Source organism: Acomys russatus, chromosome X (assembly GCF_903995435.1).
Source record: "Acomys russatus chromosome X, mAcoRus1.1, whole genome shotgun sequence".
In the NCBI taxonomy this organism is placed as follows: Eukaryota; Metazoa; Chordata; class Mammalia; order Rodentia; family Muridae; genus Acomys; species Acomys russatus.
Genome location: NC_067169.1, coordinates 16,620,172 through 16,632,545, shown reverse-complemented (window position 1 = coordinate 16,632,545; position 12,374 = coordinate 16,620,172). Strand labels below are relative to the sequence as shown.

The following is a 12,374-nucleotide window of genomic DNA, read 5'->3' as shown; positions in this document are numbered from 1 at the left end:
TATATGTATATATGCATATATATACACACACACATATATATACATATTTTTAAAAAGAGAATGAAGAATTGATCTTTTACTGTGTATAAAAAAGAGAAGAAAGGGGAGAAGGCCTAGAAAGGGAGAAATGGAGAATAGGAGAGAGAAGGGGGGATTGACTATTTACTGTCTAGAAGATCTTGGAGCTGGGTTTTAGAAGGTAGTCAAATAATTGCCTTATACTTAAACAGACAAGCAAAAATGAGAGAATTTTGACTAAACATGGCATTAGGTAGTAATAACTCAAATACTCTCATTTCTAGCCAGGAAGGCATTGCATAAATGGTACAAAGAAATGTGAAACACTTGAAGCAATTGGTTGAATGTATGAAAGTTATGGTCCCAGCAGTAGGTCAAGAACAACATTATAAAAGCAGCTGACCTGGCTGTTAGAATGGCAGCAAATTTGCTTCAACTTGGATATAATGAAACAGAATGTGTTGCCTGAAATTAAATGAAAAAAAAAAAAAAACCTGAGAATAGAATGAACAAACACTAAACCTTGGTTTAGGATTTCTCAATTTAAAACATATTACAGAGTCCCAAAAATCTTCAATTTGAAATATTCTGGATTCTGCATCCTAAATGCTGTGATTCAGATCGTCTCCTTCTGGTAAAGGAAGAGACTAAATGGGAGTGATGTGCTTTACTATCTGGCCACAGTATTCTGTTTTTCCCCATCTTACTTAACAGATTTTTGCTAAGCAAATCAAGGTTGCTCTTTCTGAAAACCAAGATCCAATGACTACATAAATCACTCCAGCAATCCCACTTATATTTGCAACTCGTGTAACTCAGAATTGAAAAGATATTTGAATCTGTCCAGAGGAAACCAAGGGATCATTTCTATGGACAATGTGTAGTACCAGATAAATATTTACAACAAATACTGCTGAACAAATTATGCTACACATGAATGTTTTTATAATCCTGGCCAAGATAATCACTCACTTTGCACCAAATGAAATTACACAAGGCACTCAGAGTTTTAAAAATTGGAAAGTGTGTTTTCTTGCTTAATATTTTTTCCAAGAACAAAATTATAATTAGAGTAAAATCAAAGTACCCATTAATGGCATACTCATAAATTTATTTTCAAATTTCTACTAATTGTGGAATCATTTAGGGGACAAAGAAACTGATCATGTGTTTCAGTTAGATTTTGGTCTGCCCAAGAGTAATGCTAACACAAAATGCAATCTTTGTAAACTAAGTGGGCTAAGATACTGTGCACATTGCAACCTAGCTAAAAGCTTACATAGATAGCATAGGCCTCTGATCGGATTTAGGGGATAGATGAAGACATAGGGAAAGTCACAACTCCAGGAATGTACTCTGTATGTGTGTGTGTGTGTGTGTGTGTGTGTGTGTGTGTGTGTGTGTGTGTGTGTGTTAAAAGGAGAGACTTCACAGAAAGGATAACCAATATCAGATATTTTTAGGTATTTCCAATCATAAGCAAGCAATCAGAATGACAAAGGTGAACAGCCATACATAAATGTGATATACAAATGAATACTTAGAAATAACATTTAGGGGGTTGTAGAAAAACATTCATTTAACTAGATTTATTAGTATCACCTCCAAGAATGTCATCTCTCTAACACTAAGGTGTAAAAGCCAATAAGAATCATAATTTTCCTCTCTATGATAGGATGGAACCTAGAGTTTCACACATACCAGTTAAGGGCGCTACCACTGAACTACATGCCTTGCCAGACTTTCCATATTGTAGTTGACAGGAGCAGAACATAAAAAGCATGGCTTAGTCAGCCACAGTGCCCCCATGGCTTGAATCCCAGCACTCAATGGGCAGAAGCAGGTGCATCTCTGTGAGTTTGTGGCCAGCCAGGTTACAAAGAGAGTCCAGGACAGCTAGAGCTGCACAGTGAAACCCTGTCTTGAAACCCATCCACCTTCAAAGAAAGAAGGATGGTCCATACTATGGTTCCACAGGTCAGAGAGCTTACTATTTTTCTACTTTCATTTTAGTTCAGGTCAGTTTTACCCTCCAAATACTGAGAGCATGGAATTCCAAATTACAGCAGTGAGTTCAGTTGACTCTTCCCTTTGCCCTGCTTTCCCCAACTCCCATCGAGAATCATGCACAGAAAAAAATTAATCAAGCATAACATATATCCAAAAGAACCATTCCATCAAATGTGTCAGCCTGACATATTTTCACAGACTGAAACACACCCATTTGACAAGCATCTACATCCTGCTGAAGAAATGGAACATTACATTTTTGTTGTTGTTTGTGTTGTTTTGAGACACGGTCTCGCCATGTAACTGAGTGGCCTAAGCTGACCTTGTGGACAAAGATGACCTTGAATTCACAGAGATCCACCTGCCTCTGCCTCTTGAGTTCTGAGGTTAAAGGGATGTATCACCAAAACCTGGTTCATACATACTACTTTTTTTTTTTAATGTCAAAAATTAACTGAGTTGATTTTTTTTTTGGTAGTAAGTGAAATAGTACTGAAAGAAATCATGAACTCAAGAAAAGAGACTCTTTGCTATAGAAAACATCAATCCCTAAAGGTCCTTCTAAGCCAAGAAAAACATCTGGAAAATAGTGAGCTCTTAATATCTTCCTTTTTAAACTGGCTCAATTTGATTTTAGACATCACTGACAACAGTAAAATTTGATGAACTCTGCTGCTATCCCTCTATCTTTGAATTCTGTTGCTCTTATTACTTGGTTTACTTAGGGTTTAAAATATTTACTCTTTTTTTTTAAAGATGGAGTTTCTCTGTGTAACCCTCGCTGTCTTGGACTTGCTTTGTAGACCAGGTTGGCCTCGAACTCACAGAGATCTGCCTGCCTCTGACTCTCGAGTGAGTGCTGGGATTAAAGGCATGCGCCACCAGCACCCAGCAAAATATTTACTTTTTGATCTGCAACCTTAGTGCCCACACTGGTTATTCTCATACTAATTGGTTTCAATTACCATGATCCTTTTCTTGAGAGCTTCTCTGTTCCTATTTTGATTCAGCTGTTGCTGTTGGTGCGCTGGCAGAAATTTATCACTAAGGTTTTCAAGAAGAGTCCTCGGTTCATGTCTGAGAATGCTGAACTGTCGATTTGTACTTCGATAGTCTTGAATTACAGTCTTTCTTATTGCTCCATTTGTGTGTCTTATCCACAGAATGAGTCTCCCTACCCTACCACAGTTCTGTTGACTTCTTTTCTTGTCTGAATATTAATTTTTCCTTGAATTTGAAAAAGGCAATGAGCTTGTATTTCCTCTTTTCTGAATAAATTTAACGAATACTCAGCATGTCTATTAAACATGTAAATGAGCAACTTTTTTCAAGGCTATCTTTCTGTTCCTTTCCTTATTTTTTTTCTTGTAAGATTTTCATTCTCTCTCTCTCTCTCTCTCTCTCTCTCTCTCTCTCTCTCTCTCTCTCTCTCTCTCTCTCTCTCTCTCTCTCTCTCTCTCTCTCTCTCTGTGTGTGTGTGTGTGTGTGTGTGTGTGTGATTGTGAATTCAGGTACTTGCAGAGCCCAGAAAAGGGCATTGGAACCCCTGAAGCTAGTGTTACAGTTAATTGTGAGCCCCTTGATGGAAGTGCTGGGACTCTGCAAGAATAGTACATACTCTTCACTGCTGAACCATCTCCCCTCCCCCGCCCATTTGTATATTCTACCACATTCCCTGAGCCTCTTGTCCAGAAACATCCATTATTCTTAAATTATGATCTTTGTCTTCCATAGTATTTTTCTTAACTCTTTTTGTTTATTTGTTCATGCATTTCCATGAACTCCTGTGTCTCTTAGAGTTGCCTGTACTCTATCATAACTAATGGTTTGGCATGCCTGTTTTGCTCTTTGTTGCTTCCACTTAGTTTATTAGCTTTGTAGTAATGTTTTGATTCAATGTCTGCTTCTTTAACATGGCACTTTCATTTTATAAATCTTCCTGAGGATTTATTATTTTGCTACTCTTACCAAATTCTTCTATAGTTATTTGTTCTGTGGGTCATGCTTTTGTCCAGACTTACTGGCTGTCAATTTTAGCCTATTAATTTTGCATCCTACTTTGACCTCTTACTCATGATTATGAGATTAGCCTACACATTCTATCTGGACAGTCTAATAAAATGAAGGTGAATTCTCTAGACTACAGCATCTGGGTTTAGTTTCTTTCATTATTTGAGTCAGAAAAATAAATTATTTATAAGATCCTTACTGTTGGAACATTTGAATGTGTCCACTGGGTAATATATATATATATATATTTATATTTATACACTCTCAACAAAATGCAAATAAATATATGTCAGAGCTTGAACATATCACATGGATAATTGTATCTTTACTTCCTATGTTAAGTTTATGTTCCAGATTTTCAAGCTTTGAATTTGATTTCAGAATTTGTTAACGAAAATGTCACCCATCAAAATGAAAAAGGAACATTCTCATTTTTTTTTAAAAGTAGATCTTGGCATTTGAAGAAACCCAATAATTTATTTTATTTTATTGTTTTAATTTTTATTGTTTTAATTTTTTGAGATTTATAATTTCATCATTTCCCTCTTCCCTTCCTCTATGAAAGCCCTCCCATATCTTTGCTCTCTTTAAAATTCATTGGCTTTTTTTACATGAATTGTTGCTACATACATGTGTTTGTGTGTATATAAAAGTTCCTATATGGCATTAAAAAACTTATAATGGGTTTTGCTCTTTTTGCTGGTTATACTCAAATTGAATGCATCTTTTTCTATGTAGAATCCTCAAATAAGTAGAATTACTGAGACTGAAACAAAAGTTACTGTTAAAAATTGTCAGCTTTCCCTGAACTCAGAATTTCTATCATGACACTATTTCTGGTTTATTTGTGTGTGTGTGTGTGTGTGTGTGTGTGTGTGTGTGTGTGTGTGTGTGTGTGTCCACAGAGGCCAGAAGAGTGTATTAGAACACTCTTGAACTGGAGTTACAGGTAGTTGTAAGTTACCTGATGTGGGTGCTAGGTTCAGAACATGGATCCTATGGAAGAGTAGCAAATGATCTTAAGCACTGAGCCATCTCTCCAGACCCTATTTCTAGTTAATATCCTGTGACAGTGGTTCATTTGTAATGGTACAAAGATACTTTCTAACTCTATAAGAAGGAAACTGGCCATTAACTTGAGAGCTCAGTAAAACACTTAGCAAGGTCTCTCATACTATTCTGTCTACTGGATGGTGGTACAATTAATATGATATCTCCAGATGTATAATGGCACTTTGCCCTTTGTGCAGTGCTCATAGGCACCCATTACCAGTAGCTTGGATGACTACACTGAACAGTTATCAGACATGTGGGTAATATTCAAGTGTGTTAGAGCATAAAATCCACATCTAAACTACTAAAACAGGCTGGAGCAATGATCCAAGCTCTACTTAGGTAATAGTAACAGAAAGTTTTATGTTTTGGTCCACAAAGGTCTTTACTGCTCAGGGATAGAATACACAAATTTTGTTGTATATGTAACAACATACCAGTGCAAACATTAAGACCAGGCCATTAAATGCTGGACAGCATTGTAAGAAGTCTGTATTTGTTAGGTAGTAAAAGAGCATTGGCTCTAGCAATGGAGAATTCCGTCTAGAAAAGTTGTTCTTCACAATAAAATAGGTTCCTTTTGTTCCAGGTAAGGTGGTACTTGGAATGAGGCCCAGATACAAAACTTACAGACAAACCCAAACAACTTCCAAAGAAAGTGACCAGAATGAGTGAGCAACTCACCCAAAGACATCAATTGCTACAAGAACCAAAGGTAACTGTCTCGAGGAAGACAACTGCTAGAACCAAACAGCCACCACGTGTCTCGTGGCTTTCTGAAGAGTTCCCAAACCATTGGCCTGACGCTAGAGGATGAGGAGCACAACGACATAGGCCAGGGTGACCACTTGGTGGAGATATTGTGACCCATTTCAGTAGAGACAGATGGTTGGACTACATGGCCTTTCAAAGGAGAGTGCAATTGTATTTCCAGGACAGTTTTCATGAAGCTATGGCTTCTGAGTTCCATATCAATGTGATCAAGGCTCTCCATTGTCTTGTCTTGGGTTGGTTTCTAGCCTGAAAATACCACTTTCTGTTCGGCCCTGAGCCAGACCTTTTATTTCTCCAGTCCTCCTCCTTCCACCCTGTTTACTTTTGGTCACTACTTTGCTTAGCAATTTCTGTTCACGTTTTAAATGCCGGCTTCCCTAAGCCATCAAGGAGGCGCAACAGGAAGGGTAATTTGTGAATTGTCTGGGGCGGGGGAGGGTTCCAGGGGGATGATGAGCCAGCCAAGCATCATTTCCTGGTTACTGATTAAAGTCAGGAAGAAATTCTAACATTCAGCATTTAAGAGCTCCTGAGTTAGAGCTTTGGAAAAAGTAAAGCAGGTGCAGAGTCTCAGGCCACGCTTCTAACAGGAATCTAGCACACTGGTTAGAAAAATAGAGACCAGGGGACCTTGCCTTAAGCCGGCACTCAAAAGCCATTTACCCAACTGATGATTAGTATGGTTCTCTTTAGGCAAAATGAGTCCTGGACAGCTGGGAGCTTTTAGTCAGTTACAGATCGAGATAGGGAAGGTGCCTGGAGCAACTAGTGAAGCTGCCTACTTTTTACTGGGCCTGGCCCAACCCGTTTAGTACCCATGTGACCCCCGGGAATCGTTTTTTATTTTTTTACAACCTTGCATTAGGGGAAAACTGGCTGCAGGCCAGTTGCCAGGGACGCCTGCCATCAGCTCTTCGGAGCCCGGGTGAAAGAGGACACTTGGGGGGAGGGGTCTGTGGCTTCTGAGTGGCTAGGGCCAAAGGTTCATTTGCATAAATCTCTCGGAAGCTTCCTGATTGGCTGGGGCAGGAGGGGTGGCGGTGGGGTGATTCCAAGGGCCCGAAGCTCCGGCCTGAGGACCTTTTCGTTCTGGAGTTACCCGGTGGGTGTGAGTTATTGTGTGGGCAGGGGGAGCTGGGAGGCCCGGTTTGGGAAGTTTTGCCAGCAGGTGCATGAGCCATCATCTGGCAGAGTTTAAGAAATATGTAAGAACAGCAACTGAGAGTCAAGACACTGGAGGAGCCAGATGGAAGGAAGTTGATCCAGAGGAAGGATGGAAGGCAAAGGGAAGGGGCTAGGGGCTTTCGCCCAGGCTGGGCTTCTTCTTTTCTTCTTCTTTTCTTTTCTTTTTTTCTTTTTTTAAAGAGAAACTGCTAGGCAGTTTGGATTTGCGTTTTCTATGAGATGTTAATCACGTTGTTGGTACTAAGTAGCAGAGAAAAGGAGGCAGGATTCCAGCATTTAATAACTCCTTTTCATCAAGGTGTATACTTGAACTATCCAGAGGGTCTGGGTCTGAGATGGGGCCAAAATACATTGTAAGTTATGAGGGAAAAGAAAGTCAACTGATGGAAACCAGGCAATTTGTCTTTCCAAAGCTCTTCTCCTTGGATCTCATTTGGCATAAAGGGTTAAGCCTGGACTGTTTTATACTCTCCTGTGCCTATGTGGTGGGGGTGGGGGCCCTCTCTGGTTCATCTTAGCCCAGTTCCCTATTTTCTTAAGGGTTAAGACTCTTCATATAAAATACCTCTAGATTATGAAGAAACCCTATAGCAAGTACAAGTAATCTTTGTACTTTATAATGCACACAATGAGAGTTTTACCTTCATTATCTCATTGAACCCTGACAAAAGCCGTTGCCATGATCCAAGTAGTTTCTTTTTATTGCTAAGAAAACATGGGAAAAATTCCTCACATGGGAGACAGACGCTCCATTTTGTTGACAAAAGGGAGGGTGGAAAAGTTGATTTTACTATTTCGGGTTTACATAATGCATCTTTCCCCCTCCAGTCGGTCGGTCTTTCCACAGAGCTGCTTACCTCTCTGGTGGGCAGATAGCATTATTTCACTTTTAAAAGAACATGGGATACTGACGCAGAAGGATGAAAAATTCAGCTCTAGCACTAGTTCCAAAATCAATCTGGCTGGAAGGGACCTTGTCTCCAGAAACACACACACACACACACACACACACACACACACACACACACACACACACACACCAAAGAAAGCATGATCTAGAACTAGTGCACCACACGGAGAGTCCCCAGACCGGGTTCTAGGGTCACCAATGATTTTTCCGTGTCTGTTTATCAAGCCTTGTTACACAAAGTCAGCCGTTCTTCAAAATTAGGAAGAAACATGGGTTTTGAGAGACAGTAGGTCCTTCAAGAAAGAGAAACACACCCCTCTTTGTTTGAGGGGTTGGGGGTCACTTTTGTACCGCAGGGCAATGGTGTTCTAAAACCTCCCTCAGAGACTTGGGTGGAAAGAAACCTAAACTTAGAAGCCTGAGTCATAATTATCTGTAGGAACGTTAAGGGAGGATGCGGAATGTGGCAAAGGAAGTGAGATAGAAAACGAGCATAGGCTGAAGGCTGGAAACCCTCAAGTGAAGTTTAAAGTGTAAAACATTTGAAAGTTACATCCACGGATGTGCCACACAGCTCAGGCCTTCTTAAGTAACCCTTGCTTAAGAACTAGCTTTTGAAAGGAGCACTTGACACACACACCAGAAATTTATTGGACATACTCCCATTTTTTTTCCTCTTAAATGATGAGATACACCCAACACCTGGCCTAACCTCTGGCACCTTTTCCTAGTCTTTTTGATAACCAAAAGGCCACAAGGTTCAAGTTCGCACCCTGATCTCTTGGGTGTGTGTGTGGGGGGGGGAACATCTGTAGATCAGATGACAAGGGTGCTATTCATACCTGGCAGCAGTCATAAGAAACAGTGGGGAAGACTCTACCAAGAGGGAAGCAAAAGCATCAGCACTGGGATCCCCCAGCCGCTGACCACGACCAGGATGGTGGAGGGAGCACTCGGTGTCCACGTGCATCCGGCATGTCCTGCTACTCTTACATAAGTCTCAGTATGGAGTCAGGCCAGCTGTGAGTCCCTATTACCCGACTTCTAATAATACATCCGAAGCTAAATTTCCGGGCTGCAGCTTCTCTAGGTTCGGGATTGAGGGGTTCTTTTGCAACGCGGACCCACAAGCATTCCGGTCATCCCACCCAGCGAGTGCGCGCCAAACCCGCCCAGCCCGCGCGCGCGCCAGTCCGCCCTCTGGTTTGGACGGCGGCTCCTTGGGCTCAGTGCCTCGCCCTCCCTTCCCCCGCCAGCTTGCTCAGGGCTTGGTGCTGGGGCGCGGCTGCTCCATCCTCCCACCCCTACCCTGCCTTGTCCTGCTGGGTCGCCCAGCCTTAGCCCGGGTATCAGGCGAGAGGCGGAGCCGCCCGGCGTGCCCCGCCCCCGCGGTGGAAAGGGCTGGGCGAGTGTTACTCGCGGTCAGGGCTGGGACCTTTTATCTGTGCTGCTGGAGGAGGGAGGAGGAGGAGACATCAGGGGTGGTCCTGGGCGCCAGGGACACCTTTCCTGGACTATAAATTGAGCACCTGGGATGGGCAGGGGACTGAAGCAGCCACCGCCTTCAACACTCGCAGTCCGATCAGTGACCGCAGCAGCGCCCTTGGGCAATCACAGTCTGCAACGCAAACACTGAGAACCAGGGGAATCTCGCAGTGCAAGAGGTGGGTGTCCCGGCCCTTTGGCTACCCCGACTAATATGGTTGCTTTCGCTTAGGTTTTAGAAGGGAGAAACGGGAGAATCCAGGCTGGGGGAATTCCTTTTTCCCTTTTTTCTCAAAGGTCCTCTGTTAGCATTGGAGGAGGTGATACTGCCTGGTCCCAGGGAGCCACCCTGGCGCCGTCTTTGGACAGCAGTGGTCAGGGTGGGAGCATCGCATGGACAGGAGTACCGGGCACCCTAACTGGGTGGGTAATTAGTTCTTGTGTCTCTGTCTCCCAAGCAGGTCAAGGATAGACCCCACCACCCACCGTCATTGCGAGTCAAAGCTGGGAGCAGCCGCGCATCAGGAAGGGCTGGGCTGCGACAGAAACCAGTTAGAGAGGGCGGAGAAGGATCTGGGAATCCCGCCACACCAGCTACAAGCAGGCTCCCGGCATCAGCGTCTGAGAGTGCTTGAAGGCGGGCATCGCCAGCGGTCTATCTCGGTGCATCAGCGTTCACCGTGTTTCGGAGCCCACTCGGCCACCATGATGCAAATCTGCGACACTTATAACCAGAGGCACTCGCTCTTTAACGCCATGAATCGCTTCATTGGCGCGGTGAACAACATGGACCAGACAGTGATGGTGCCCAGTCTGCTGCGCGACGTGCCCCTGTCCGAGCCGGAGCTAGACAACGAGGTCGGTGTGGAGGTAGGCGGCAGTGGCAGCTGCCTGGAGGAGCGCACGACCCCTGCCCCCAGCCCGGGCAGTGCTAATGGGAGCTTTTTCGCGCCCTCCCGGGACATGTACAGCCACTACGTGCTGCTCAAGTCCATCCGCAACGATATCGAGTGGGGAGTCCTGCACCAGCCATCGTCCCCGCCTGCCGGGAGCGAGGAGAGCACCTGGAAGTCCAAGGATATCCTTGTGGGCCTGAGTCACTTGGAGAGCGCAGATGCCGGCGAGGAAGATCTGGAGCAGCAGTTCCACTACCACCTGCGTGGGCTGCACACCGTGCTCTCCAAACTTACCCGCAAAGCCAACATCCTCACCAACAGATACAAGCAGGAGATCGGCTTCAGTAATTGGGGCCACTGAGGCAGGGCTATCCCCACTGCCCAGCACCCTCTTGGGCCGGCTCTCCCACCCCTCTCTTTTCCTCCAAGCTATTTTCTTCCTGGTTGTGGGTCGCTAAGGGCACACTGTAAAACTGGGCTGTGTACGTGGGGGAGGGGGGATTGTGTCGAGAAGAGGGCCTCATCGCGAGAGCAAAGGAAAGTAGTCGCCAGAGAAGGGGGTTCAAAGACCTCTGGAGGGGGCCTACTCTCTGTTGGTGGGAAGGAGACTGGGCCAATGTCCTTCATTCAGCCTGTGCCTTTCTTGGGGTTTCTTTTCTGTGTTTTCTCTTTTTCCTCTTCCGGAAGAGAAGGGCCTGAGAAAGGGCCATGCCAGGGCACAGCACGGGGTTGCCACACTTGGGAGGGCAGCTTCAAGCTGGGTGCTCTGGGAGGCGGGGCACAGCCTCCTGCCTGCCCTGCTTTGAGCTGCAAGAGGAGGCCCTGGCGTTGCTAGGATTGCGTCAGTTTTCCTGTTTGCACTATTTCTTTTTGTAACAGTGACCCTGTCTTAAGTATTTCAAATGTCTCTGCTTTGAAACTTCGTCGATTCCATTGTGATAAGCGCACAAACAGCACTGTTGGTAACCGGTACTACTTTATTAATGATTTTCTGTTACACTGTACAGTAGTCCTGTGGCACCCCATCCTTTTCACACCGCCCCTCCCCCACCCCGTGTGTGTAAACTGGCGGGTACGCCAGCTAGGATGAAGCTTGCCACTCGGTCAGCAAAAATGACATTATTATGAGAAAGTGGATTTATCTAAAGTGGAACCAACTGACATTCTGTCGTGTCATATGCAGAATGATGAAGGGTTCCACTGTTGTTTTATGTCTTGTTTATTTAAAACTTTTTTTAATCCAGATGTAGACTATATTCTAAAAAATAAAAAGCAGATGTGTTAACTAAACTGGATAAGCGTGTGTGTTGCTCTTTAACCCACCAATGAGTGGCCAAATCATTAAAAATAATTTTTTTTTATTTCACTGATGTTAAATATTATTTTCTCATAGTTCCAGTTGGTGGATAATCCTCTCTACAACTATTTAGTTTTGACAAGCTACTGTTCTAATTCAGTTCCAAGATAGAATCAAATACCCTAACAAGATGTTCATAAATATTCAAAGTATTTGTGAAAGTACATATAATGTATCTTTCAACCAATTTGACTAGCTTATCGCAATGCTTAGTTGAAGCATTTTGAAGTCTAAAAACTGAAAGCAGAAATTTCACTTGATTATAGAGAGGTGAAAAATTAGCAACAGCAACAACAACAACAACAACAACAAAACTCATCGAATAGCAATGCACTCACCTTGCAGGCCTTTATTTTAAAATCATGTATGTTAATCATGAGTGATATTTTAATAGATCATTACACAACCTGTGACCTTCCTCAGTACTTCCCAAGAGTACTAAGCTCTTGAGCGTTGTCCCCCTTTAGGGTGACCCATTCTGTACTTGTGGACAGCAGATGTGATGGAGGCTGTCCTAAGTCCCTTAGGAATGCTTTTTTAAGATAGTGTCATGATGTTCCTGAGAAATGATGGGGCAGGTGAAACACAGCAGTCTGCATTTTGTTTATTTCACCATGTTGGGGGATAAATGCCAGACCAACCTCAGTTTTCACAGGAAGTCATAGGGGCATTTTCT

At 43.5% G+C, this 12,374-nt stretch overlaps 1 protein-coding gene across 2 annotated transcripts; it reads left to right on the top strand.

Moving 5' to 3' along the window:
* Positions 1-9,422: 9,422 nt before the first annotated feature.
* Positions 9,423-11,711, top strand: Mid1ip1 (MID1 interacting protein 1). 2 transcript variants are annotated; one of them, XM_051141000.1, is made up of 2 exons: positions 9,423-9,624; positions 9,907-11,711. In XM_051141000.1, exon 2 carries the CDS (start codon positions 10,151-10,153, stop codon positions 10,700-10,702), a length of 552 nt encoding a protein of 183 aa, XP_050996957.1. In that variant the 5' UTR covers positions 9,423-9,624; positions 9,907-10,150; the 3' UTR covers positions 10,703-11,711. The 2 variants fall into 2 exon arrangements, with proteins under 2 accessions (XP_050996957.1, XP_050996956.1); XM_051140999.1 differs by having other exon boundaries at positions 9,904-11,711.
* The last annotated feature ends 663 nt before the right edge of the window (positions 11,712-12,374 follow it).